The 23,496-nt window shown below is 39.9% G+C and overlaps 1 protein-coding gene across 2 annotated transcripts in view; it reads left to right on the top strand.

Annotated features, from left to right (window-relative positions):
* Positions 1–23,496, top strand: part of TMEM164 (transmembrane protein 164) — a 37,337-nt gene that overhangs the window by 8,313 nt on the left and 5,528 nt on the right. For both annotated transcript variants that reach the window (XM_086756251.1, XM_086756250.1), the window contains exons 3-5: positions 5,533–5,582; positions 7,266–7,332; positions 15,354–15,432. In XM_086756251.1, the coding sequence (XP_086612377.1) occupies positions 5,533–5,582; positions 7,266–7,332; positions 15,354–15,432 (196 nt within the window). The remainder of the gene's footprint in view (positions 1–5,532; positions 5,583–7,265; positions 7,333–15,353; positions 15,433–23,496) is intronic.

Genomic DNA, 23,496 nt, shown 5'->3' with positions numbered 1-23,496 from the left:
GGCTCAGGAACAGACAAGCTGCTGTTTGGAGAGGTAAATGAAATCTGTGCTGCACGTGTGGTTTTACTTGTAGCATGCTTAGCTATCTTCTGCCAGAAACAACTCTACTCCAACATCTGTAAGTGTTCCCGTTGATACTTTGTGTGCTGTTTATTCTGGAACAGTTACACTTGTGTGACGTGTTCTTTTCTTCCCCCAGCTACCTTTGAATTGTCGTCTTCTGTGTTTTGTCTTTTTAGTTTGTTGCTGATCAAACAAGATGATCTTTGTTTTGCGCGTTTCTGTCTCAGCAGGACTAAGGCTGTAAGAAGAAAAGCCTTTCCTGACAAGTTGTGACTGCTCTCTGCCTGAGTGTACTAACTGAAAAACAGCGTCATTAAAATACTTCTGAAGGGAGCTCTTGGGTGTCATCTTTTGTAGAGGTTTTGAATGTTTTGGAAGCAAAAAAACATGGAGATCCAGCTGAGTCACAGGACCAAAAAAAAAAAAATCGGTGAGCTCTCAGTATTTAGAGTGCTCAAGGAGTGAGGCAATAACATTAAATGAATAGAATGGTATCCAGGCTTACATAGTTGAAGAGATATTTTACTTCAGACAGTATTGCTGTTACACCCTTCAGTCACATCCTTCTCAAACGAAAGACAGTGCCTATCTTTTGAGAATAGCTCTTGAGATTTTTTTGAATTTTGAGGTGGTTTGAATAAAATTATTTCCCTGTGAACTTAAAAAATTAAATAATGGAAACCTCTAACATCTCCAAATTAATGTGATAATTGCAGTATATGTAATGCTTGAAGTGCTAGAAGTGAAAACACTGTTGGGGTTAACACAGTACACGGAGATTAGGAAATTGGATTGTATTAGATGGAGATCAGATTAGAGTTAACGTAGTTCTTTTTGGTTTCATGATATTGGAATCTTTTGTGGATTTTGGGGTGTTTGTTTCAGTATTGATTTTTTTTTCCCATACTTCTGAAATTTGGGTACATATTCCTGTCATATTTTTGCACTAGGAAAGCAGATATAATAAATAAAAAACCCTAACTTACTGCAAAATACCAGCTTATTCTGGTTGATATTTAGCCTTTTTCCCCATGCATGTAAGTTTGATTTATATCTAGAGAGGCTATTGAAATGTAAAGGAGTGATTTCTTTGGTAAATTCTGACTTCTAAAACTGAGTTTATAAAAAAAAAAAAAATAATTGTTTTTTCCCAACTACCCAGCTCCTTTTTAACAGTGACATTTCCCTTGTATGGCTGTGCTTTCTTCTGGTGACTGAAAAGGGGGCGAACTTAGCAGGGATTTGTGGAGGGCCAGTGTAATACTTTGTGATCTCTGCCTATCGCTGCCTAGTTCACAGAACAGGAAACCTAACGGTAGGGAATGCGTAGTCTGAAAGTATTATTTTTGGTTTAGTTGGCAAATGAAGAGTTGTAAGTGCGTTGAAGCCCTACGGAATGCCTGCTCTCACACAATACCATGGGAATAGTAAAGACTGCCTTTTATCTCTTGCTGCTTTTTATATGAGCAGCGAGGGCTGATGTAGCAGGGAAAGCAACCATCTATTGGTCTCCCTTATCCGTAGCGTGGATCCTGATAGACTTTGCTCTAGTCACTTCTTAAAGATAACAGTCTATCTATAACCACATGAAGAAACATTTTTTCTCTAGATTGCATCTCCCTAGACTGAAAGATTGAAAATAAAAATAACACTGTACAGATTTGTGGCCTTTCGCATGATCCTTTTTGTGATCAAAGAAGTTTTCTGAATAAAGTAATGTCATGTTATCTTCTTACTATCTTCAGAATAGTCCTTTTGCATACAGACTCGTCTACCTGCCACACTGACACAAATGAGTGATACAACCAGATTTAAGGAAATAATGATCTCTGAAGTTTACTGAATTCAAAAGGTATTTCTTAGGAACTCCATCAAATCCTGAACGAAACGATTGCACATGTTACTTTTGGAAATTTCAAAAAAACCCGTTACTACAGGGGGAAAAAATACCATCCTTTTCCTTCCGCCTTCCAGTCTGTCCCAGACCTGTAGCTGTCATTTGGAGCTTTCTCTTCTTAGTGCATGGTTAGAAGAAAGGAATGTGGAAGGGACCGATTTGCAGCCCAGTCTCGGGTTAGCTCAGAGCAGCCAGGAATTCAGTCTCTCTAAAGGAACAGTTCAGTCCTCAGTAAAGGAACAGTTAAGCAGTGCAGTCCTGGCCATTGCAGTCTCCGAATCGTAACAGCCCTGCTGACCCGTCATGTGCTGTGGCGTGACCTTTGGATTTGGACTTATGCAGCGGACTGCTGGCCATGCAGTTCTTCATGCCAGAAATAGTTCCCGTGGGGATGGACAGTGATATTTATGGCCTTGCAGAGCAATTATGAAGTAGATTGACAGAATTTCTGACTTTGGTTTTCATCAGAGTCCTCAAGGTTGAAGTGAGCTTCAGTTTGCAGATTGACCAGTGTTACGAGTTTCTTTTTGCCTGAGAACAACTGTAGAATCTTCTGGTCTGGTGAAAAAGACTTGGACATCCTCACTCACAGTATCATCCCCACCTAGGACTTGTTATCCATACGTTTCCTCAAGGCTCCTCATGATTTTCTACCCTCTCTTTCTCTCATTCTCATTATCTTTTACAGATTCAAGAGTCTTGGTGTGTTAAATCAATCCATGTATGGAAGATGTTCTGTACTTGTTGATTGTTCTTGCTGACCTCTGTAACCCTTTTCTAAATATTTTTTCAAAAAAGAGAGAGGTTAAAAGGGAAGGGAATGATCAGAACTGTATCCAGAAGGCAGCCTATCAGACAATGTATACTTTACAGCTTATTTTTCCCTCCCAAAACAGTTACTTTTGTACATTTTGGATTTCTGGTTTATTCTTCTAGAGTTCTTTTCATTTGTAACGTGAAAATGTAACAGGTCACAGATCTGACAGAATAACAAGGGACATTAGTATTCCTTCTAAACTGAAAAGTTTAGTTGTTCTGCCTTGAACAAAGGAGAAGCCTACTTCATTGTGCTTTAAAATATGTGCTGCCCTGTATTAAAAGTTGTTTGTTTTTTTTTTTTCTGAAATACACTGGAGCTCTGCAGTGTGCCTAACATCAGTGCTAGCCTGGGCAGGTAAAACCTTGAGAGTTCCAGCAGGAAAACAGGCTGGGAACTCTTCACAGCCACGAAGTGTGACGTTGTTTGGTTTATAAAACATAGCTGTTTCCTCCTGCAAGGCAAAGGATTTTGTTTCCAGTATGGCAGTGAAATGTAGTATCATTATGGGATAAGGATGTGAACACTTGTGGTAGAGCTTTTGAGCTTGTCTGCTGTGAACGGGTATTGTAAGACTGCTCATTACTCTGAGCTGAGTGATGGCGCTCTTTATGATGTTTGAATTTACTTGGTGATACAGTTCTTTGAAAATCAGATACCAGGGTGTCTTGTAAAATATCCCTTTTAAGAAGCTGAGGTTTATTATCACGGAGAGTATGTACGTATTTAGAGAGAAAGTGCTTGATGCTAAACTGCAAAAGCTGAAACATCTTGAAGGTCTCGTCCATTATCCTAAAGTTTTAACATAAACATTCTAGTTATGATTTCTCTGCTGTCGTAAAAAATGAAAGTCAGACATTTTCTGAAAGATCCATCATAACAGAGACTTGTATGCTAAAAATATATTAAATATTTATTTTTTCCCTCATCAGTTCCTGAAACTGTGTTTCTTGAAGTAAAAATAAGCAGCTATGCATCTTGTTCTTTTCTTTACTTGTCTCCGTGGTAGTGAAGTATTTTAGACTGAGATGTCCATCATCTATAACAATGCCAGCCTTTTTTATATTACCTACTTTTTATCCTCAATGGTGAGATTCAGACAGTATACAGACTTGTATTGCACTTATTGCTCTGCCGTGTGGTAGTTTGAGCACTTTGCAGTGTGTCAGAAAAAGAAATGACTGGTGTGATCATATTAAGACATATTTCTGGTTTGAATTTTTTTTTGGGTTTTTTTTTTTTGTTGTGCATGTAGAGAAAAAGGTCAATCTGTTGGTCTGGGTTTGTTGTGTGTTTTGGGGGTGGGTTTGTTTTTTTGGGTTTTTTTTTTTTGTTGTTTTTTAAGATGTAGGAAATAAAAATTAAAAAATTCTGTATTGGAAGAACAGTTTCTTCCATGAAGGTATGAACTGTGCTTCAAAAGTAACATATATCTTCTGTCAGATTTCTGAATTTAAGGAAATCATAAAATAATCTGAATTTAAAACTCTGGATGAACAAGTGATACTCTAAATATCATAGCTCCTTTTGCTAACATTCAACATGGAACGTTTTAAAAAGTTGGACTAACACATGAAAGTGGCATGGGAAAAAACAGTTGTTATAAGAGATTTGTGGAAGATATTTATGGTCTCCAAAGAAGGGAAAGTACATGGTCTGGTAGTAGTTTATTTGAATGTACATCAGAGCCCTCTTCACAGCACTTTCTTCAAAAGAAACATACTTGGTGAATTGTCTAATCTGACTTGTCCGCAGAACAGATGTATTCTCCAAATGTTCTCACTTGAAGTGACCTAATGGTAACTTGTTTTGTAGGTTGGCAGTGACATAATCTATTGTGAATTTATTTTAGCAACAGCAGTAAAAAGCATCATCCTTTTATTTCTGAAAGACTTTTTATCAGGCAGTAGGCTAAAGTCTCTTCTTTGCAGTAGTGGACAATTTAAAAAATAGGATTTTTGTCACTGAACGCTTATGTAGTGATCTCTTCATAGCTAGAGTAAGACTGGCTGATACAAAGTATTCTAAGTCGTTGTGAGAGATTTTGGGCAACAGTATCAAAAGGTGATGGTTATCCTCTAAATTTAAATGGGTCATTGTTGCAAATCAACAATAATTGATTACATCAACATTTAAATTGGGTCCTATTTATGGTAGGAGTATGGCCTGTAAAGAAAAACAATCATGCTGCTCCGGTTGTATTCAGTTACTTAGCTAATAATTGATGAAATTTTTACAGTACTTTCAAAATATTTTACTGAGCATGGCAATGGACACATTTAAAGATGACTACTAGAGCAGGTGCTGTGGTAGCCTTATTTTGGGAAGTAGTAAGAGGCTTTTATAGATGGCCATCTCACATCAGATCTTCAAGAGCTGGGTCCTACACTGCTAAAATGAAGGGAAATATTGTCATTGTAAGGGAGCTGCTGTAGCAAAATGATTGGTAGTACAGGAATTTGCTTTATGAGAGCCCTTTTATAATGACAACTTCAAATAGGCTAGAATTTGGCTTGTTTCTTAGGCACTGATGGAAGCCAAACCCTAGATGCTGCTCATACCACTCAAATCCTTTTATATATCGGTAATGTGGGACATTCTAATTTGTTCAAGATTTTCAGTCTTTTCTAGCTCGGCTGTAAAACAGTTCTTCTGGTTAGAAATTACGTGACATACAGAACTGGGAAGAAAGATACAGAAAATGGGGTCTAAAAGAGATCATGTCATTAATATAAATCTGTTTCTAACGTTTCAGATTTTTCTTCTTGCCTGTCCTCCATGCCGGATTGCAATGATTCTCTTCAGGTAATGTCTCTTCCTTTCTATATTTCTGTCTACTGGCATAATGTATTTTAGAAGTTAATTACAGCTGAAGTCATAAAATATTAAGGTATATATCCAGTTGGAAAAGCATATTGGTTGGACTGAAAAAATGACCCCTTGGAAAAGGTCAGGGCTTAAATTATGGGTGTTGAGCCACACGCCCTTGTTTCTTTGGTACTGGTGGCTTTGGCCTCGCTTAGCAACATGAATTTGCTCAGTAACAGATAAGGATGCAGGCATCTTCCCACAGACTAACGTGTGAGCTTGTGTAATCTGTGCGTGTGCATTGCACCTTTTTATTATCCTCACTAATAATTAGTAATTGGGTTTCATTGAAGGCCATACCTACAGTTCGGGTCTAGTTTTAAAACTAGATCTAAGTTAAATAGTGAAAGCAAATTCTTGCTGATGGGCATTTTTCAGACCTATGCAATCTTTGCTAAAATATTGTGTGTGTTGCTGGCTTTAGGAATCACAGGAGCGTGTAATGTGCAGGAACCTAAGGGCCGACTGCGGTAGAGCGCAGGAAGCGGCCAAGGGGTGACACCGGTTGTGTGTGGAGAGGGACGCGGGACTTCCCAGACAGGGTGATTGTGGTTGCCACCGTGATGGTTAACTCAGCTCCCTCTTGTCTTGGGCTAGGCAGCGACCAGAAAAATTCTGCTGGGGGCATGCCTGGAGAATTATTTTGGAGCTGCCACTGTCTGTCTGCAACTTTCTCCTGCTGTTCCTGGTTTGGGCTGGGATTAGGCTGGACACAGAGATACTATGTTAGCATCTCCATCTCGGAGTGTGAAAAGTGTGTCTGGTGTCCAGGAAATGCTGGATTTATTATGCATTTGCAAAAGACTGGGTGCAGAGCGGAGGCCACAATATTTGTTGCTTTTCAGAATGACCGTTTCTGTTTCCTAATGCCCTGATAGCATATAAATTACATTTGAAAAACTGTTTTGAAATTGTAATAATTTTTAACCCTTCAAGTTACTTTTTTTTTTTCCTAACAGTTTATGACAGGCAGTGGTTGCAGACAGTTTATTTTTTACTTTGTGTCTTATATAAATTAGACCAAAACAGTGCTGATATTATTTTGTATTCTTGTGATGCAATGGTGGTTCAGAAAAAGGTGGCTGGAAGCTGTACAAAATACAATATTATAATAATACTTTCCTGCCTTACTCTTTGCTTATAGCAGATTTGAAAACTTGGAGGGAAAAAAAGAAACCTGCTGTGCTTCTTTTATTTAAGGGACTTCTTCCAAATTCCTGAAGCTTTACTTTGAAGCTGTACGTTTATAGAGTTAGACAGGAGTAAAAACCTTTATCAAACAGGCTATTTTAAGCTCTGAAAGACAAACGAACAGCAAAATTCCAACTATTTAGCTGCTTGCATCATTAACAGGATTAACACAAACAGGCAGTCCAGGCTTTCTAGGAATCCAAAGCTTATTATAGAAAGCAGTCCTACTTTACGAAATCATTTAGATGTGTCTTTAAAGAGATATTTTTGTCCTGGTTTTGCATTTAACACTGGCTTTGTGCAAATTTAAGCCAAAATAATTTTCTAAAATCTCTTGCTACCTTTTACTGAAGAGATACCACTTAAAATATGTGAAAACGTTGTATTTTATTACTGTCTGTGAAAATAACACCACATCTCTTTTCTAAGGTTGCAGATGCACATGCTGAATGGGGCCCTCTTGGCATTGCTGTTTCCTGTTGTTAATACACGCCTGGTGAGTGTACTGTACTTTTTCCTCCTCTTTTTTTTATTTATTTCTAAAAGATTTCATTTGGAAAGATGTTAGACCTTTGCTTTGTTTCGCCTTTTGAAGTTCATTTTACCATGCTGTAGATTCCTGGTACAGGTCACTACAGTAGAGCCAAAATACCTATCTTGGGGTTTTTTTTTTGTGTTTATAAATCAGTGTGGAAAGCTAAAACTGCTGTATTCTAAGTGTAGCAAAAACTACTTTGTCAATTCTTAGCCTTTAAATGGAGGGAAAACTTAACGGCTTTGACAGAGGCTTTGATAGGTGAGCGTTGTGGACTGTGGTCAAAATTCAGTTTCAGATTTTTCAGACTGTATGTAAATGTCAGATTCCTCAGGCATGGAAAGTGCCAAGCGTTATTGGTGGCTATCACCTCTTCTCTCCTAAGATTAGGCACAGCAGATTTCTTTTTTTTCCATCCAAGTTTTAAAATCTGCTATAAACTCCTGTCTCCTGGACGAAATTAGCCTGTCGGTGTCCGTAGTAAGATTGTTAAACTTACTGAGAGTTAAGGGTAAGAAAAGTTATCCTCAGCCTGAGCCAGTGAAACGTGTCTAAGGATTATTTTAAAGAGCTGTTTTACATGCATATATATAGGGGTGTGTGTATGTGTACATGCATACGTGCCTACATGCTTGTTCATCTTTTGTCATTTTACTTATTTGCAAAAATCTGTGGCGGCAGTTATTTAAATGTCTGTTTTAAGACAGAGTTCACTTAAATTTATCTGCTTACATGTTTACGGTGTCTGGATAAAATTCTCGTATCTGTATCCATATAGCACGTGAACTGATGATATTATTAACAAAATTGTTGTGGACTTCAGAGTCCGTTACAAATCTTGTTAGTGGCTGGCTGTTTGCAAATCTTGACTGTCGCGATAAGATGAAGTATAAAAATCTATATCTGTACTGAACTTCATGAGTGATAAGCTATGTGGATTGGCCACACTGGTAGCTAGGAGACCTGAAAACTGGGAGTTTTATTGTTGGCTTGTAAATGGTTTATTTTTTCCCCCCTCTTTAAGACTATAAAATTTTGCATTGAGACGCAGTTCAGCTACTAGAGAGAGGATAATACATCTGTAGGCTTTTACATGCTAAAAATAATTTTCCATAAAGCATGACACACACATACTCAGAAAGTTAGATCCTACTTTTCTGATTTCAGTGGGTTTAGTAGTATAATAACCCTAGAGTTCTTTCCAGATGTTGCCCTTCCTGACCTGGTAACTACATGTATGCTTTTCTACACTGTAACAACTTATGAGCATTTTTGTTTTAATGATGTTTTAATACAATTTGATACTGCTGAAGGGGTATCAAATGAATAAAACAAGTGTTTTTTTCCTGATAAGGAGAACTCTTTTTATTCTGTATTTCAAACTATCTAGTTTTTAAGTAAATATAAAACTTCAGCAAAACAAAATTATTTTTCTGGGTAACATTTTAAGGATAAAATGTTGAAATATTTAATAAATCATTAGCTTGTATTTTTTGTGCCATTATAGTAGATGTCATTCTTATTAGGGCAGTGGTGATTAAACAGGGAAAAAAATGTATGATTTATATAAAATTCTCTCCTTAATTAGAGATAGAGGAGCCAAAGGATAATGTCCAATAGCAAATATTTTTGGAATAAATACAACTTAGGATATTTTTGGCTCACCAGCTGCTTGGTAGGCTGTTCTCTTGCCAGTGTTTCTTCTGGCACAAGATAATGTGGGTGATGTTTTATAGCACTGCTACTTTGACCCAAATTCTCTTGTGGTAGACACACATTCTGCTTGGCAACTGTCATTGTAGTTGTTTACACTGACATTGTCCTGAAAACAATAAATGTCTCTTAAAACTTAGTAGGAAGTTAAAAAAAATTGCAATAATTTTGTCCTTGCTGTCTGCTCTGGTTTGTAGTATCTGAGTGAAAAACTTTAGAGTCTGTTAAGAATTGTTGTGTCTCTATGCCTCAACTTTTAAATTTCAGTTTTATGATATTTTAAGACATATATTTTAGTGTGTACGTGTTTCATACAAAAATTGTGTATGCTTAGTTACGTCTGTAAACAGTTGTAATGTATAGCGTGCGGCACAAAGAGCATGAAAAATTGGGCAGTAACCCAACTATTGATTAATACCCTAGGAAGGTATAAGAGGATGTACAGGAGTAGAAAGATTTATTTTTACTCTGTATTTATATTATACTGGATACAGCGTAGGTCCTGCTAGTCTAGCTGTGCTAGTAAATTCATTTAACTGCCACAAAGACTCCAAGTGTTTGGAGATTAACTGTTTTTGTTTGAACTTTCATATTGCATTAATCAAACTTCAAAAGAAACACTTTCCACTGGATTAAAAGTGAGGATTTTTGCAAGCCGATGCCCTGAAAATGTTGCTATAGATAAAGTAAAAAGCAGGCCGTGTCCCAGAGGTGTTTGACGTGCGGCCTCTGCTCACACAGCTGAGATGGTGCAGTTTTAACGTTTCCAGAAGCTGCTATATTCTATTATTAGAACTATTTGGCTTGAGAGGTACGCTGTCTAAATCTGTTTTAGGAACAGAATCGTACACTGAGCAGTACTTACAGTACGCTCCGTAGCGCCGCTGGCCGTGGCCCGCTGCGTTTCTGTTGGCTGTTGTGCGTTAAAATGGTATGGGTGTGTGTATTTGGTGATGTAAATTGACCTTCTGCTGGTGGTGATAAGTAGTCCTAGTGCTATCTCTAGAGGAACTGGAAAAATACTATTTCTGAAATTGGTATTATTTACCTTGTATAATTCCTGTTTTAAGACTTGACTCTACAAGTGCCTGATTGTGTCCATTGTGTCATGAATGTGAGCTGGTTTATATAATCAAATTGAGTGACCAGCAAACAGTGGGGCCTTTTGATGAGACACAATAAACACCAAATATAATGCTAGTCACATCCTCAAAACAGTGATAAAAGTCAAAACAAATGTGCTCCGTTGAGATCAGCAGTGCACTGAACAATGTCTTTTTCCTGATTTTCTCAGTGAGCATCATCCTCTGGGGAAGCTGGGCTCCATCACGTGTAGTGGTTACTTGGGAAGACAAATGCCATTGCTCCAAACATCTCCTCCTTTCCTTCTTCTTTTCCCAGCTGTATATACGCTGAGCAGAGGTCCTGTGGTCTGGAACGTCCCTTTGGGCAGCTGGGGTCAGCTGTCCCGGCTCTGTCCCCTCCCAACGCCTCGTGCACCCCCAGCCCCCTCGCTGGTGGGGTGAGAGGCAGAAAAGGCCTTGATGCTGTGTAAGCACAGTAACTAAAACATCCCTGTGTTATCAACAGTTTCCAGCACAGACCCAAAACAGCCCTGTGCCAGCTACTGTGAAGAAAGTTAACAAGAAGGATGCTCTTTCATAAATTCTGCTGAGTTATTCTATAGCTCGTGCATACCAACACTGCCTTTGGTGGGTGGCAGCCCTGCTACTCCTTTATTTCAAGGGACTTTGCTGTTGACGTTAATACAAATATTAATGTATTTTTTTTCTCAGTTTATTTTCCCCGTATTAAAATACATGGGAGTGTCTTTTGTCTGATCTATGCCAAATGTATAAGCTGCCTGAGTAGTGTAGCAATAACTCGAGCACGCACCAGCTTCTTGGTAGCCGGTTTGGATGTAAGCTGGAGAAAGGAGTCCTGGTAAGACTGGAAATAGTCTATTTTCCAAATGCCACTTGTGCTTGCGTTTGCTTTTGTGTTGTTTTCTTTTAAGTCTGTTTTTAGACTGTTCTTTTAAGCTTCTCTGGCAGCTGTTTCTTCTCTGCCAAATAAGTAATTTGCTATCCCAGTCCTAAATATGCTGAGAAGCAACCAGGATGTTACACGCGCCTAGCTGCTTGCCCCATGATTTTTGTGTTGTATGGCTTTGCATAGGTTCCTCTGTTGTTCCACCTGTTCTGTGGTGTGCTTTGCTGGTAAAAAGGAAAGCCTATGTTTCTGGTTTATGTTAAACTGATTGTGTTTAGGAAACTAGTTACTGATTGTAGGTTATGAATCTGAGTTGCTGATCATGTCTGAGAAGGTGGCTGGTACAGAATGACATCTAGCTGCGTGCTAGATGTGCTACAGAAAAGACCAGAATCTGGGAGCTGAATTCCTTCTCTTTCTTTTTCTGCTGTACTCTGCAGTCTTTGTAGAGGGTGATGGAGGGAGAGCTCTTGCACAGTAGTGTGCTTGAGCTGGTGTTGCAAATGAAAGGCCAAGGCATAAATAATTAACAGAGGGAGGAGTGCTACTTTCAGGAAACAGCAGAGTGGTAACCTCCTAGCCCACTGAAAACCAGCCGCTGTGTCTCAGTGGGTTTAGACTAGTGTTGTGTGCCATACTCCTTTGGAGGAGACTCTCATCTGAATATCTGACTTTGGGGCTCAGCTCTACTGCCGTTTTGAGATTTTTCTAAAGCTCAGTGCAGTCAATGGAAAGACCTAGTTGTTTCCTGAGGGCAGCAGCTGGTTTAAGTTAGGAGATGGAGTACGTGCTCAGGGGACCGCTGTTGATGGCTGTGACTCTGTGCTCAGAGGTGCAAGGGTGAGCTCTAATCCTTTCCGATAGTTTCTCCTTTCCACAGTCTCGCAAGCAATGTAAGCAGCTGCTGGGAGTTTAGCTGGAGGAGTTCAACTGTACATGACTTACCTGTCCCTGGGGTGGAGGCCTGCTGCCCGCTCGCTGCTCTTGGTACTTTTCGGGGGGTCTTTAGCATGTGTCCAGGGAATGTGGCACTTGGGAACCTGCATCACACCAGGCTGACGTGGGGGCCTGCAGCCCGTGTGGCTGCTTTGAGCCAAACTCTTCTGGAGGAACAAAACATCATTTATTTTTGAACAGAAACATTCATTACAGAATGTAGAAAGTGAATAGTCTGAATGTTTATTTCCAGAGTACTTTGTTAGCACATTTTAATCTCTTACTGTAGAGGAATTGCCTGTGTCAGTATTAGTTTTGTGTGTTTGGAAATGTATATGATTTTGTACCGGTGTTAAGCCCTATGAATGGATGAAGTAGATTTGCTTTGCCACAAGCAAGAATCTTCAAAGGAGGAAAACTGACTGAGTACTGTGTCCAGCTCTGGAGCCCCCAGCATGGGAAGATGATCAGAGGGCTGGAGCACCTCTCCTGTGAGGACAGGCTGAGAGAGCTGGGGCTGTTCAGCCTGGAGAAGAGGAGGCTCCGGGGAGACCTTGGAGTGTCCTTCCAGTACCTACAAAAAGGGCCTACAAAAGAGCTGGAGAGGGACTTTTGACAAGGGCATGTAGTGATAGGACAGGGGGGAATGGTTTTAAAATAGAGGGAAGCAGATTCAGACTGGACAAGGAAACTTTTTTTTTTTACAATGAGGGTGGTGGAGCACTGTCCCAGGTTGCCCAGAGGGGCTGTGGATGCCTCATCCCTGGAAACATCCCAGGCCAGGTTGGACGGGGTTCTGAGCAACCTGATCTGGTTGGAGATGTCCCTGCTTCTTGCAGGGGGGTTGGACTGGATGGGCTTTAAAGATCCCTTCCAACCCAAACCATTCTGTGATTCTGTTAGCTTGAGGAACAGAGTAGCCTGTCCTCTTCATTAATTTGTGCTGTCAAGGGAGCCTAGAATATAAGTTAATAGAAGAAATAGGTAATTTGTCTTTTTGTGTTGTGCTTACTTGTTTTCACAGAGAGGTTCTTTAAATCCTGGATGGATGGGTGATCCCTTCTGCCCTGTCTTCGCTTGCAGTTTCTTTTTGCATATAAAAGGCACCTGTCTGCTGTCTGTGAGTGGGTGTTTCATTGAGGAAACAGTTTATAGACAAGACCTTTAGACCTAGGTGTGTCAGTTGCTCAGTACAACCGTATAGTTAATCTTCTCTGTTTGTTGTAGCCTGGCTGTACAACTGGAGTGCTTGGTTGTACAGAAGTTCTGCTTTTGCAGCTCCACACCAGGAAATGCACTCGCATAATTAGCCAGGCTTCGGAACAAGCAACCTTTTATTGGGAAAAAAGGATGTTTTGTTGTACACAAAAAAAAAAATATTGTCAACGCTACTGCAGCAAAACAACTGTTACTGTGTTCTCAGAAGTGTCCTGAGCGTGGTGTTTGTGTAACTGGCACTCACAACTCAGCGAGCGCAGAAGCCCTTCTGAAACCACAGACACTGAATAGAGAATGCTCCTTGGCAGGAGTGAGTGCCTCACGTTGTGCTGGTTCTATCAGGAGCTATTGTTTCTGAAGTGTGCCTGCTCCAGCTGGGAGAGGTACACCCTTTTCTCCAGTTGGGAAAACTGCTTTAGCCTCTTCCCAAATAATTTAGATTCCATCGGTTTGCCCTCTGTGTCTTTCAACAAGGGGCAGCAGAAACAGTTCAGATCCAGGAATCCTCACTTCTGTGAAGTTTTTGCTTTTGCATACTGTTATCTTGCTTGGTTTTATGTTTTGATACAGAATATTTGGAATAAAATAACTCAACAAATTGTATGGAAGATTTTTTTTTTTTTAGCTTAGTCTCCCAAGAGTTGGCTGAACATCTTGGAGGTTGCAGTGAGGACACTGGCAGTGTTCAGCTGGGGGATGCCAGGACTGGCAGAGTGGTTTTAGCATCTTTTATGTTCAAAATAGGATATAAGAATTGGTGTTGAATTTAAAACATCACTATATTAATTACTAGCTGTTTATTGACTGCTATTTAAGACGACGACCAAACTCCGTTTCAACCTCTTTGCTTCTGTTGATGTAGAAATTTTTGTAATGCTTGTGTTTCAACACTATGACTTCAGTGTCTCAGATCACTAATAGGAAAGCAAGACTTTTTTTTTTTTTTTTTTTTTTTTTTCCTTCCAGACAGACAAGCCACAATGGTAGGACTTGCATCTGGATTCACTTCAGCCTGTAGAATTATGAAATGAGTCTGTGTTTGAACCAAAGCTAATGGCTTTGAATTTTTCCTGTGAGATTTCATACTTGTGTGGTGGAATTGTCCACTTTTCACTTCTGAAAAATAATGGACAAGTATGTCTTCTCAGCCTTCAAAGTGAGCTGCAGAAGTTGAATTTTGAATTTGAATCTTTCCTACTAATATTCAGTTTTAAAAGTGTTGCTTTAGTTTAAAAAACAGATATAGGCAAAGGCACTTACGGCTGGGAAGAACTCCCAAATACAGTACATCACCTTTTGTAACTGACAAGAGCTAGAATTAGTTGGGTCTGGATTAAGGGGCTCAAATTAACTTGAACCACAACTCTGAGTTTATTTTTAGCACAGTACTATTTTAGCACGGTCTATCTGACTTCTCCTGTAAGAGGTAACATGAATTCAACTAGACACACCAATGACTAATTGTAACTTCCCAAAAGTTGTCAGCAGGTGAGAAATACCTGATTTACTACTGACTGTAACTTGTTTACATACATCCTTCTGCAGCTTCTCTTGAAAATCGATAAAATATTGGTTATTTTATATTTAACCTTATATTTGCTGAAGCGTAGCAGTTTCACACATGCGTGTGGTTGCTATAAATCAGATCTGTTGATTTTTGCACAGGCTTCCACATTAATTGCTTTTATTTCTATACTTTTTCCATATGAAAGACCTCATCTATAGAGTTCTATCGCTCGCAAGGTAGCAATTATCCTTTCTAAATGGGCCATGGTCATATGGACTGTGTGTAGTTTCTGGTTTGATTACTTTAGAGTTTTGCATTGTTATTGGTAATTTATGCTAACTAAGAAAGGGAAAAGAACAATCTTATGTTATTCCTTCTTTGTGCTTCTGGCTAATTTTGAGAATTTTCTGCTGAAAGTGCTGCATTGTGTTTGCGGCAAGGGGAATGGAATGGGTACAGTTCACGGCACTTCCAAAGCGCTGACCGTTAATGTCATCTCTTTGTTAATTACATAGGTGATAAAATAACTGAACTGAAGGGATTGTCAGGGGTCGTGAGGAGAATGGTTCCTTGTTAGTGATGAAAAACACTTACAAATGTTTTCCTTATTCCACAGCTTCCATTTGAAATGGAGATTTATTACATCCAGCATGTGATGCTTTATGTTGTGCCCATCTATCTGCTGCGGAAAGGAGGTAGGTTGGCAGTTTACGTGTATTGAACTGGTCCCATGCAATGAAAAGGCTGTGCTTAATGGTTACCACAGGCTTGGCTTTTCCTCTTTTTTACTAATTTTCTCTATGTTGTTACTTCATAGTCTCTGGTGTGATGTTGGAGTTGTATCCTGGGTAACAAAGACTTGTGTCAGGCGCTGAAATGGGAATTACAAAATGATCTTTTGCCCAAAGGCATCTCAAGAATGTATTGACGTAATGTGCGCTCTCTTCTTGAGTAGCATCTCTGTCATCTTGCGACATTCTAAGTGGTTGGTGGGATGCCTTCTTGGATGTCTCTTGAGAAGTACTGAACTTAAAATGATCTGAAAAAAAAATTATTATTAGATCCCCATGTAAATGTTAGTCAGCTAATTAGATAAAATCCTGAAATTCTGAAGCCCTAATGGAATGTAGTGACACACATGAGTGCAATGAACTAGCTTGTTTGTTATCTCTTCTAACAAGATTCCTACCTTGCAGTCACTTACAGTGTAATAGTTTAGCAGGTCTGAATCCAAAATTGTTCTATTGGCCAGTGATTTTTCCAGTTGTCGCTCCTTAGAAGGGCAAGGGGTGTGGATTCATCTGGCGTGATGCTCTGCCCCCCTCTAGCGTTGCCATGCCTCCAGCTGCATTTTCTAGTAGAGCAAGATTGTTTCATCCAGGAAATAAATGATAATTTATGGTCCAGATGTTCAGTAGCCTTCAATGCAAACCCCAAGGATGTGATGTCCAGCAATGGGGTACAGGAAATGGTCAGAAGAAGCATAGTCGGTCTCTTCCATTCTGGTGAATCTTTTGTATTTTGTAGCAGCAGTCAGTTATAATCCTTCACGTTTATTTCTCTGTCAGTTTGTAACCTGTTTGGTTTTCGCTGCTAAGTGAAACTAAATGAAAATATCCAAAGGAAAAAGCGAGTTATCATACATCAAAAGATCATTCTGTTTCTTTCTCTTACCAGAGAAGGATGCCAGCCACAGTTAATTTTAATCCATCTTTGAGACCTTAAAATTCTGGCAAATAATGCTGAAGTGCTGTGTAGTTGTAGAAGTTCCACAAACTTCTAATCATTGCAGAAGGGGGTGGGGAGAGGGGGGAGAAAGTGTGAACAGCCATGTAGTGCACTGTAGGTAATGACAAACCAAGCTCTTGGGATGTCATTAAATCACTTTTTGGGATGGCCTTGAAGTTCCCATATAATGTCATTTTATGATACGCATTTCTTTTACTTTAAAGTTTGGCCTTGGATGTCACTTGATGTGTTCCTTGATTTTGTTTGTTTGATTTCATTGGTTGGTTTATTTGGGTTTTTTTTTTTTTTTGTTAGTTTTGAAGTAGAGATTCTACAGCACCCGTTTCCTGGAGCTGATGGGGCTGTATCTGCAGTTTGAAGGGCTTTGTGTTGAACACTTGTCACCCAGTGCAATTTTCTTAAGCGTTTGCCCTTTATGAATTTTCAGGTATTTGCTGCCATCTAATGTTGACATGATAGCAGTGAAATCTCTAAAAGAACTTTGTTGGCTAACTGTATCGATCGAGATTGCCCTAGGCCGTGTAACTAATCACTGTTCAGTTTCTTACGCGGTTGGGTCCTGATCACCCAACTGACTGTAATACCTCGTTAGCGAAGCCCCCATGGACTTTTGTAGTACTTATTGCTGGTGCTGCGGGAGACCTAATGTATGATTTTTTTTTTTTTTAATGGAAAAATGACTCAGTCTAAAAACTTCTGTTAATATTTTGTCATTTCACTAGCACCTTTGCTTAAAGTACTTTCTGAGTAGATCACACCCCTTATCCTAACTGTATCTTGTGAAAATTCCTTTTTCATCACTGACATTGATCAGCATGCAGCTTTATTTCTGTATTTCAAATAGAAATTTCCATCAGTGAATCTATAAATGATGTCTGGGAGAAGTAATTGAAGGGCAGTAAAATTGGAAAAATGAAAAGGAATGGATTGTATGTGGAAAAATATACTACTTCAGTTTTATTGGGAATCTGCTGGTATCCCTGATGGTCTTAGGATCTCAGTCGTCATATTAACATTTCTCAAAGGAAGAGCTGTAGTCATTTCTGTTCTTTCTCTTCCTGCTGTCCATTACAGGGGTGAAGATAGGTCATGTTGTGCTGGCAGCATCACCTTCAAGCCCCCCTCTGTGTAAGAGTGGAGGCTTTACCATGCTTAGGATCAAATAGAGTTCAGAACTCAGGCTTCAGTGGTCCACAGTGAACTCCCTGAAGCTCAAGGATGTGTTCCCTCTTGGGTGCTAAGATCTTTCTCTCTTCCTCTTCCCTCTCCCTCCCCTCTGTACTGAGTGAATATAAATCTCCCTGTTTCCCTTTCTAAAATGTTTTGCTTTCCAGGTGCGCAGAGCGCAGGTATGCACACACATGCGTGCCAAGCTGGATGAAATAAATGCTTATGCAATACGGCTCAGGTCTTTCTTGGCTGCAGTAAAAGGCTCTCACGCAAAATACATGTAGTGCAGGTAGAACATTCCTAACTTGGGACGGTTCTTACATGAAGTCTCTCTGCAGTTGGCAACTTTTTTTTTTGCTGAATGAATCTCACCTTGTATTACCTGTGAACCTTGCCAAAAACTATAGCGTGCATCTGGGCAGGACACGACATTCCTGAAATAGCTGGAGAGGCAGAACGAGAGCTGTAGGTCACTATTTTGTCTTGTCCTTAGGAGCTGAGAGCCTTGCTTCCCTGTCAAAAAAAAAAGTATGAATGCTTTTGTAGCTTCTGGATTCGTTTACTATTGCGTTAGATGGGTGCTAGGATTGGCAGAAGGGAGGTGCAATAAATGAATTGTCAAGGTGGAAGGAAGAAGACCGGAACCACAGCAGCACAGATTTAGACCATGGAACCAACCCCTTCATTGAAAAACTCTTCAAACCATGTTCATCTACTACTAAGCTGATCTTATGAAGCATATGATTACTACATAATTATATAATTATAAGCTCAGATAATTATACTTTATGCTACTAGGGTACAGATTGCTGATAGAAGGCTTAGGGAGATGGCAGCTGAGGAAGTGTGATGTCTCAAACTGCCCCAACTATTTCAACAGTGCGTTAGCCTGACCTTCTAAAATCAAGGTGTGAGAGACCTTCTGTGGTGTTCAGGACAACTCAGTTTTTCTAACTCAACATTCTAGCTCAACATTCGTAATTCAAATGCAGGTTGTCCACACTGTGGAGAGAGTCAATGGATTTGGGTGTATTTTTGGTGGGGGGGGAATCTTATTTTGGGCTAAAACTGACAGTAATGGCATTGCAAATTCTGGACAGTCCTGTGGTCTGGTATTTTAAGAGCTGATTTATTGTTGTACAGCTGTGCGCAAGTGGACAGACATATACCCCCTAAATAAATAAGTAGGTGAGTTGTTTGCTGGGGGTAGGGTCAGAATTTTAGCTTGCAAGGCAAGTGCTGTATCCTTATAAGCAATAAGGAAACTGTCTCTCTGACTCAAGTCATAAAGCCCTTTTATTTTTTGATCTAAGCATCTTCAAAAGTGGCATCTGAAGAGATGAAGTTCTATGGCAGTCAGAAAGTCAGTAGAAGTTGGTGATTTTTTTTTTTTTTTTTCTTTAACCTTTCGTGGATCGTGCCTGTGACACTTCAGAAGATGGCCAGAAGCAGCTCTGTAGAGCCAGCTTTCTTCAGGGCAGTGCCGTGTTCCTTACCTGGTGAGAAGCTAGGCTGAGTTGTAAGATGTAGAACACAGATACCCAGTACGGACGAAAGGATCGTTTTCCCTGTGTCTGTAAACTAGGAAAGCACAATTAAAGCAACTGGGGATCTAAACTCGTGTTTTCCATTGACTGTCAGGACTTGCTGGTAAGAGTGAGGGATTCCTGTGTTTAAAGACATTTCTAGCAATTGTAGCCTTCCTCAGCCACTTCCCCCCTTCGTGACCTTTACCTGTATTTGGCAGTATCTTTCCCTATCTTTTAAAAGGAGTTATAAAGCAGGCTTTATTATATACCTTAGTCGTAATCCAGGAAAAGCAATCACTATGTATTTGAATATAGTTAGGAGTCATAAATCTAGTTTATCTCCATCCTCATTGAAGTACTTGATAATGTGTGGTACAGCTCTTTCGCAGAAACTCTTAATTACTTGGAGACCTCTCAATTCTTGTATGTTATTCTCCTCCTTTCCTGCTGGCAGCTTCCACGTTCCTGTTCCAGCTTTTCTCTCCCTGCTGAATCGCAGGTATTAGATGTAAGTGCCAGGTTTGCTCCCAGCTGTGCTTGTACGGTGGCACCTCGAGGAGCAGGGCAGCTGTGGCACTGCTCAACATCTGGAGGATGATTTAAGAAAGCTGGAGAGGAAGAGGAGGGGTCCTGTGACCCTGTGAGCTTTATGCACTGGGCAATTACAGTTCCTTTGAAACTATGGTGACCTATTAGGAAATACTTACAACTCAGTAAGGAAGTTAATGTGGCATTCTCTGCCACGGTCTGTTACAGACTTCTGTCTCTCTGTAGGTAATAGAGGAGCTTAGGAGGGCCCATACCAGTATGCGGAAGAACTACTACTTACTATGTGAAGGAAGAGGAAGAACTGCCGCTGCTTCTTTACAGAACGTGAAAAGTGTTTCCTGAGAGCAGCAGGTAATAGAAGACCCTTATCTGAGCTGATTCTGGTGACAGCAGCTGGCATTCAGGGAAAGAGAAATCTCCTGGGATAAGGCAGCACTTTCAAATCTACACATGGATTCAGAACAGCTGTAGGGGAAACAGTGAACGTCAGGACATTTCTCCAGTTTTCCCCTGGGAAGGAAGTCTAGGCTGACTCGATAGGCCACGGTGCTAGAATTGACCCTTTGATCAAGGGAAATAAAATGGAAATAAATGTGCCCTCACATTTTTATCAGCTTGAAAATGAGGAATTGTAATAGTTGCTCTGAGGTTTGGATTAGGCAGGTCTACCTGTAATTGTGAGACTGCTGAAGGAGAGTGTGCTGGGCTGGAATACTGGTACAACTCTACCAAAAGTAGTGGGAATGAAAACAAGACAATAATTAGGAAAAAGACAGTATTTTAACACCCTACTAAATTAGAAAATGGTACTATATTTAGGTCCTAATTCAAACAGAGGAGTAATTTTCTCCTGCATTATGTTTTCACAGAAGTACAAAAGGAGTATGACTTTCTATTATGTTCAAATTTTTACAAGCCTATGTTTTGAGAACTTTAAATAAAAATAAGAGTTCATAGGAACACTGGAGCTAGCACAAGACATTGGCAGGGGGAGCAGTCTAAAAGAAACTGAGACTCTTTGATCTTTATATTTTTAAAGCTGCGCTTCCATTTCCAGATGGCAAAATTAACCACTTGGCGTGTTCAAGGTCAACAAATTCTTGTTGCAGGAGCAGAGGATGAACCTCAAAGTCTTCAATCTATGTGAAATCGTTCCTATCGATGCTATTGAAATAATGACATTTAATTTAAACCGAAATATGCACTGGTGTGCTATTTCAACACCGGAGAAAAAATACAGCCTACTTGACCTGATATTTGGAATGGTCTCAACTGTCTGGGGCACGAGTGTTTTTGAGAATGAGGTTAGTGCCAGACTGGTGGTTGGATTAGATTTTGAAAGTGCTTAACATGTAAGAATTGCCTGTGATCCTTGGTGAATGGGGTGAAACTCGCTGCTAGCTATTGGAATTGATTTCCTATGCAAGCAGCAAGTGGTTTTTGCCAAAGCCAACGCAGGCCATGCCACCAACCACTCACCTGGGTCTCAATTTTCCTGTTTCTATGTTTCAGTTAACAGACTGTGTGCTACAAAAAAAGACCACACTACTCCGTTAAACAGTCGTCTGTCGAATAGCAGGACCATAGAGTAATGAAATCTATCGTGATTATTTATCTAATGAGAAAGGTACAGAAAATATCCCAGGTATGAATTTAAAACTAGTTCCCAAAGCACACTTGGGAATCCAGAGCCCTCTGAAATGTTTTTGTGTGGGGGTCATTGTTTCCTTTTTGTCCCTTGATGTCCAAAATAGGATACTGCTAAAAATCACACTATTATTTTCAGGATTGCAAAGTCGAGCAAAGGGGGATTTTTCTGTTATATGGCGAGATCAAAAATCTGTAGAGGGTGAGAGTTGCTAATGTATTTTATGAAGTTCTGCAACAGAGAGAGGATGTAGCAGTGTTGAATTCTTAGCTGGAGGAACCTGAGCAGCTCTCCTAAGGGACATCTGAAACGCGATTCCCTGACTAGATTGAAGCAGCACATGAGAAGCTTGGGTTCAAAGACAATGATCTATTTTGTCACCTTGTGCAATTTCCTTAGCCTTTTAATGACAGCTTGGGTTCACTTGTCTGTTTTAGTGGTTAGTGGCACTGGAAGTCCCCCAGATATCAAGGTCTCTGGATTCCAGCTTTTCCAAGTGTCTTTAGACTACTGCCATCTGTTCAGGCTTTGCAGAATATTTCTGAAGTACCACAGGCACCTGGCAACCCGCCGAGCTCACCTGAACCCGGATTTGGTGTAGCACTGCTCTGCCGGTTCCTGGGAGCTGGATGGAGCTTTAGATACCTTACTGCAATTTCATTTTGTGTTTTGCATCTAGGTTAAACATGCAGCTAAAACTGCAAAGACAATACGAAAAAATTTAGCAAGTCAAACGATGTTCTCTTTACCCTGCAGCTGAGGAGGGAGCACAAAGAGTTTCTGTATGGCTTGCCCGGGTCATTTAAAGTCGGTGCAGCCAAAACCAGAGCCGTGGCCTCCTGAACACCGGCACCAAGGCTAGCTGCTGCTTCTCTTCCTCCCTGAAATGAAAAAACATGCTCAAGGTGGTATCACGTAGCTGGTGTTTTCAGGCAGTGGAGTTTAATGAATGTCATTGCTGTTTAAGTGAAGTCTCCTGTACCATTTTCTAAGTAGGTACCAGCTCTTAGATCATGCTTGCTCAGTATGTTTGAAGAATTAGACTGTTGTGTTTTGGGTTTTTTTTGTTTGGTTTTTTTTTTTTTTTCTCCTTTAACTGTAGAGCACTCCACTTAGTTATTCATGTAGAGTTCACTTTTACCTTTGGATTTTGCTTATAATTCAGACACTTCTTCTGACCTTCACCTGCCCACTGGATAAGAAATCTCATAAGCTGCATTATGCTTTCAGAGTAGCTTCTCTGCTCATCTTTATCATGGTTGCACCAAGTCACAGCTTGCTTACTAAAACGTGGTGTGCGGGTGTATCGTGGGCAATTACGCCGATATCGGCGCTCGTTAAAGTCAGCGAGTGATACATGGGGTGCGTATGTGCTGCTGTCATTCGAGCACACAGAGTTCTTACTCTGCTGAGTAGCAACAGAGAAGCTGTGGTGTTTTGGGTGGACAATAAATAGATGTACAGTTTTAGGCCATGAAGTATCAGTAATTTTGAATTTGTAATATTCACAAAATGGTTCAAATCACATTATTTCAGGTAGCTCCTGCAAGATCAATCTGAACTGGCATGATGGGTGCGAACTATGGAAGAAAACCACGCAGAAAAGAATTGTAAAAGGGCAACAGGGACTGAGAAAGCAGTCCTCTAGAGATTTTAAACCATTATAAATATATAAATAAAAGCTGCAGCACTACATGGTGCTGTGGTAAAGCAAGTAACAGGGGTTATTTGCCTTGATCAGACGTAGTCATACCAGTATTGGGTACAGGATCCAATATTCATTAATGTCTGATGGATCAGAGAGCAGACAAAGGCAGATAAAAAGTGCCAGTATATTTTTATAATCATCTGAAACTCTACAACTTCTTACAGCAGCTGAGCAGCATGACATTGTGCATCTTTTTCTTTTGTGTCCCCAGGTTAAGTTACTGAAAGCATAATGAAAATAATATTTTTCCCCATATCTTGCACTGAAATATTCATGTCTGTTAGTAAGAGTCTTGACAACTCTGTAAACTGGTTTTGCTCTCACCACATGATGTTTGAATATTTAATTCCAAAAATAGTTTTGTATCTAGGGATACCTTTATTAGATGTGACTTCCTTGGTACGTT

Source organism: Chlamydotis macqueenii, chromosome 11 (genome assembly GCF_036417535.1).
Source record: "Chlamydotis macqueenii isolate bChlMac1 chromosome 11, bChlMac1.mat, whole genome shotgun sequence".
Lineage (NCBI taxonomy): Eukaryota > Metazoa > Chordata > Aves > Otidiformes > Otididae > Chlamydotis > Chlamydotis macqueenii.
Note: the sequence above shows the minus strand (reverse complement) of the source record. Positions and strands in the feature narration are given on the sequence as shown.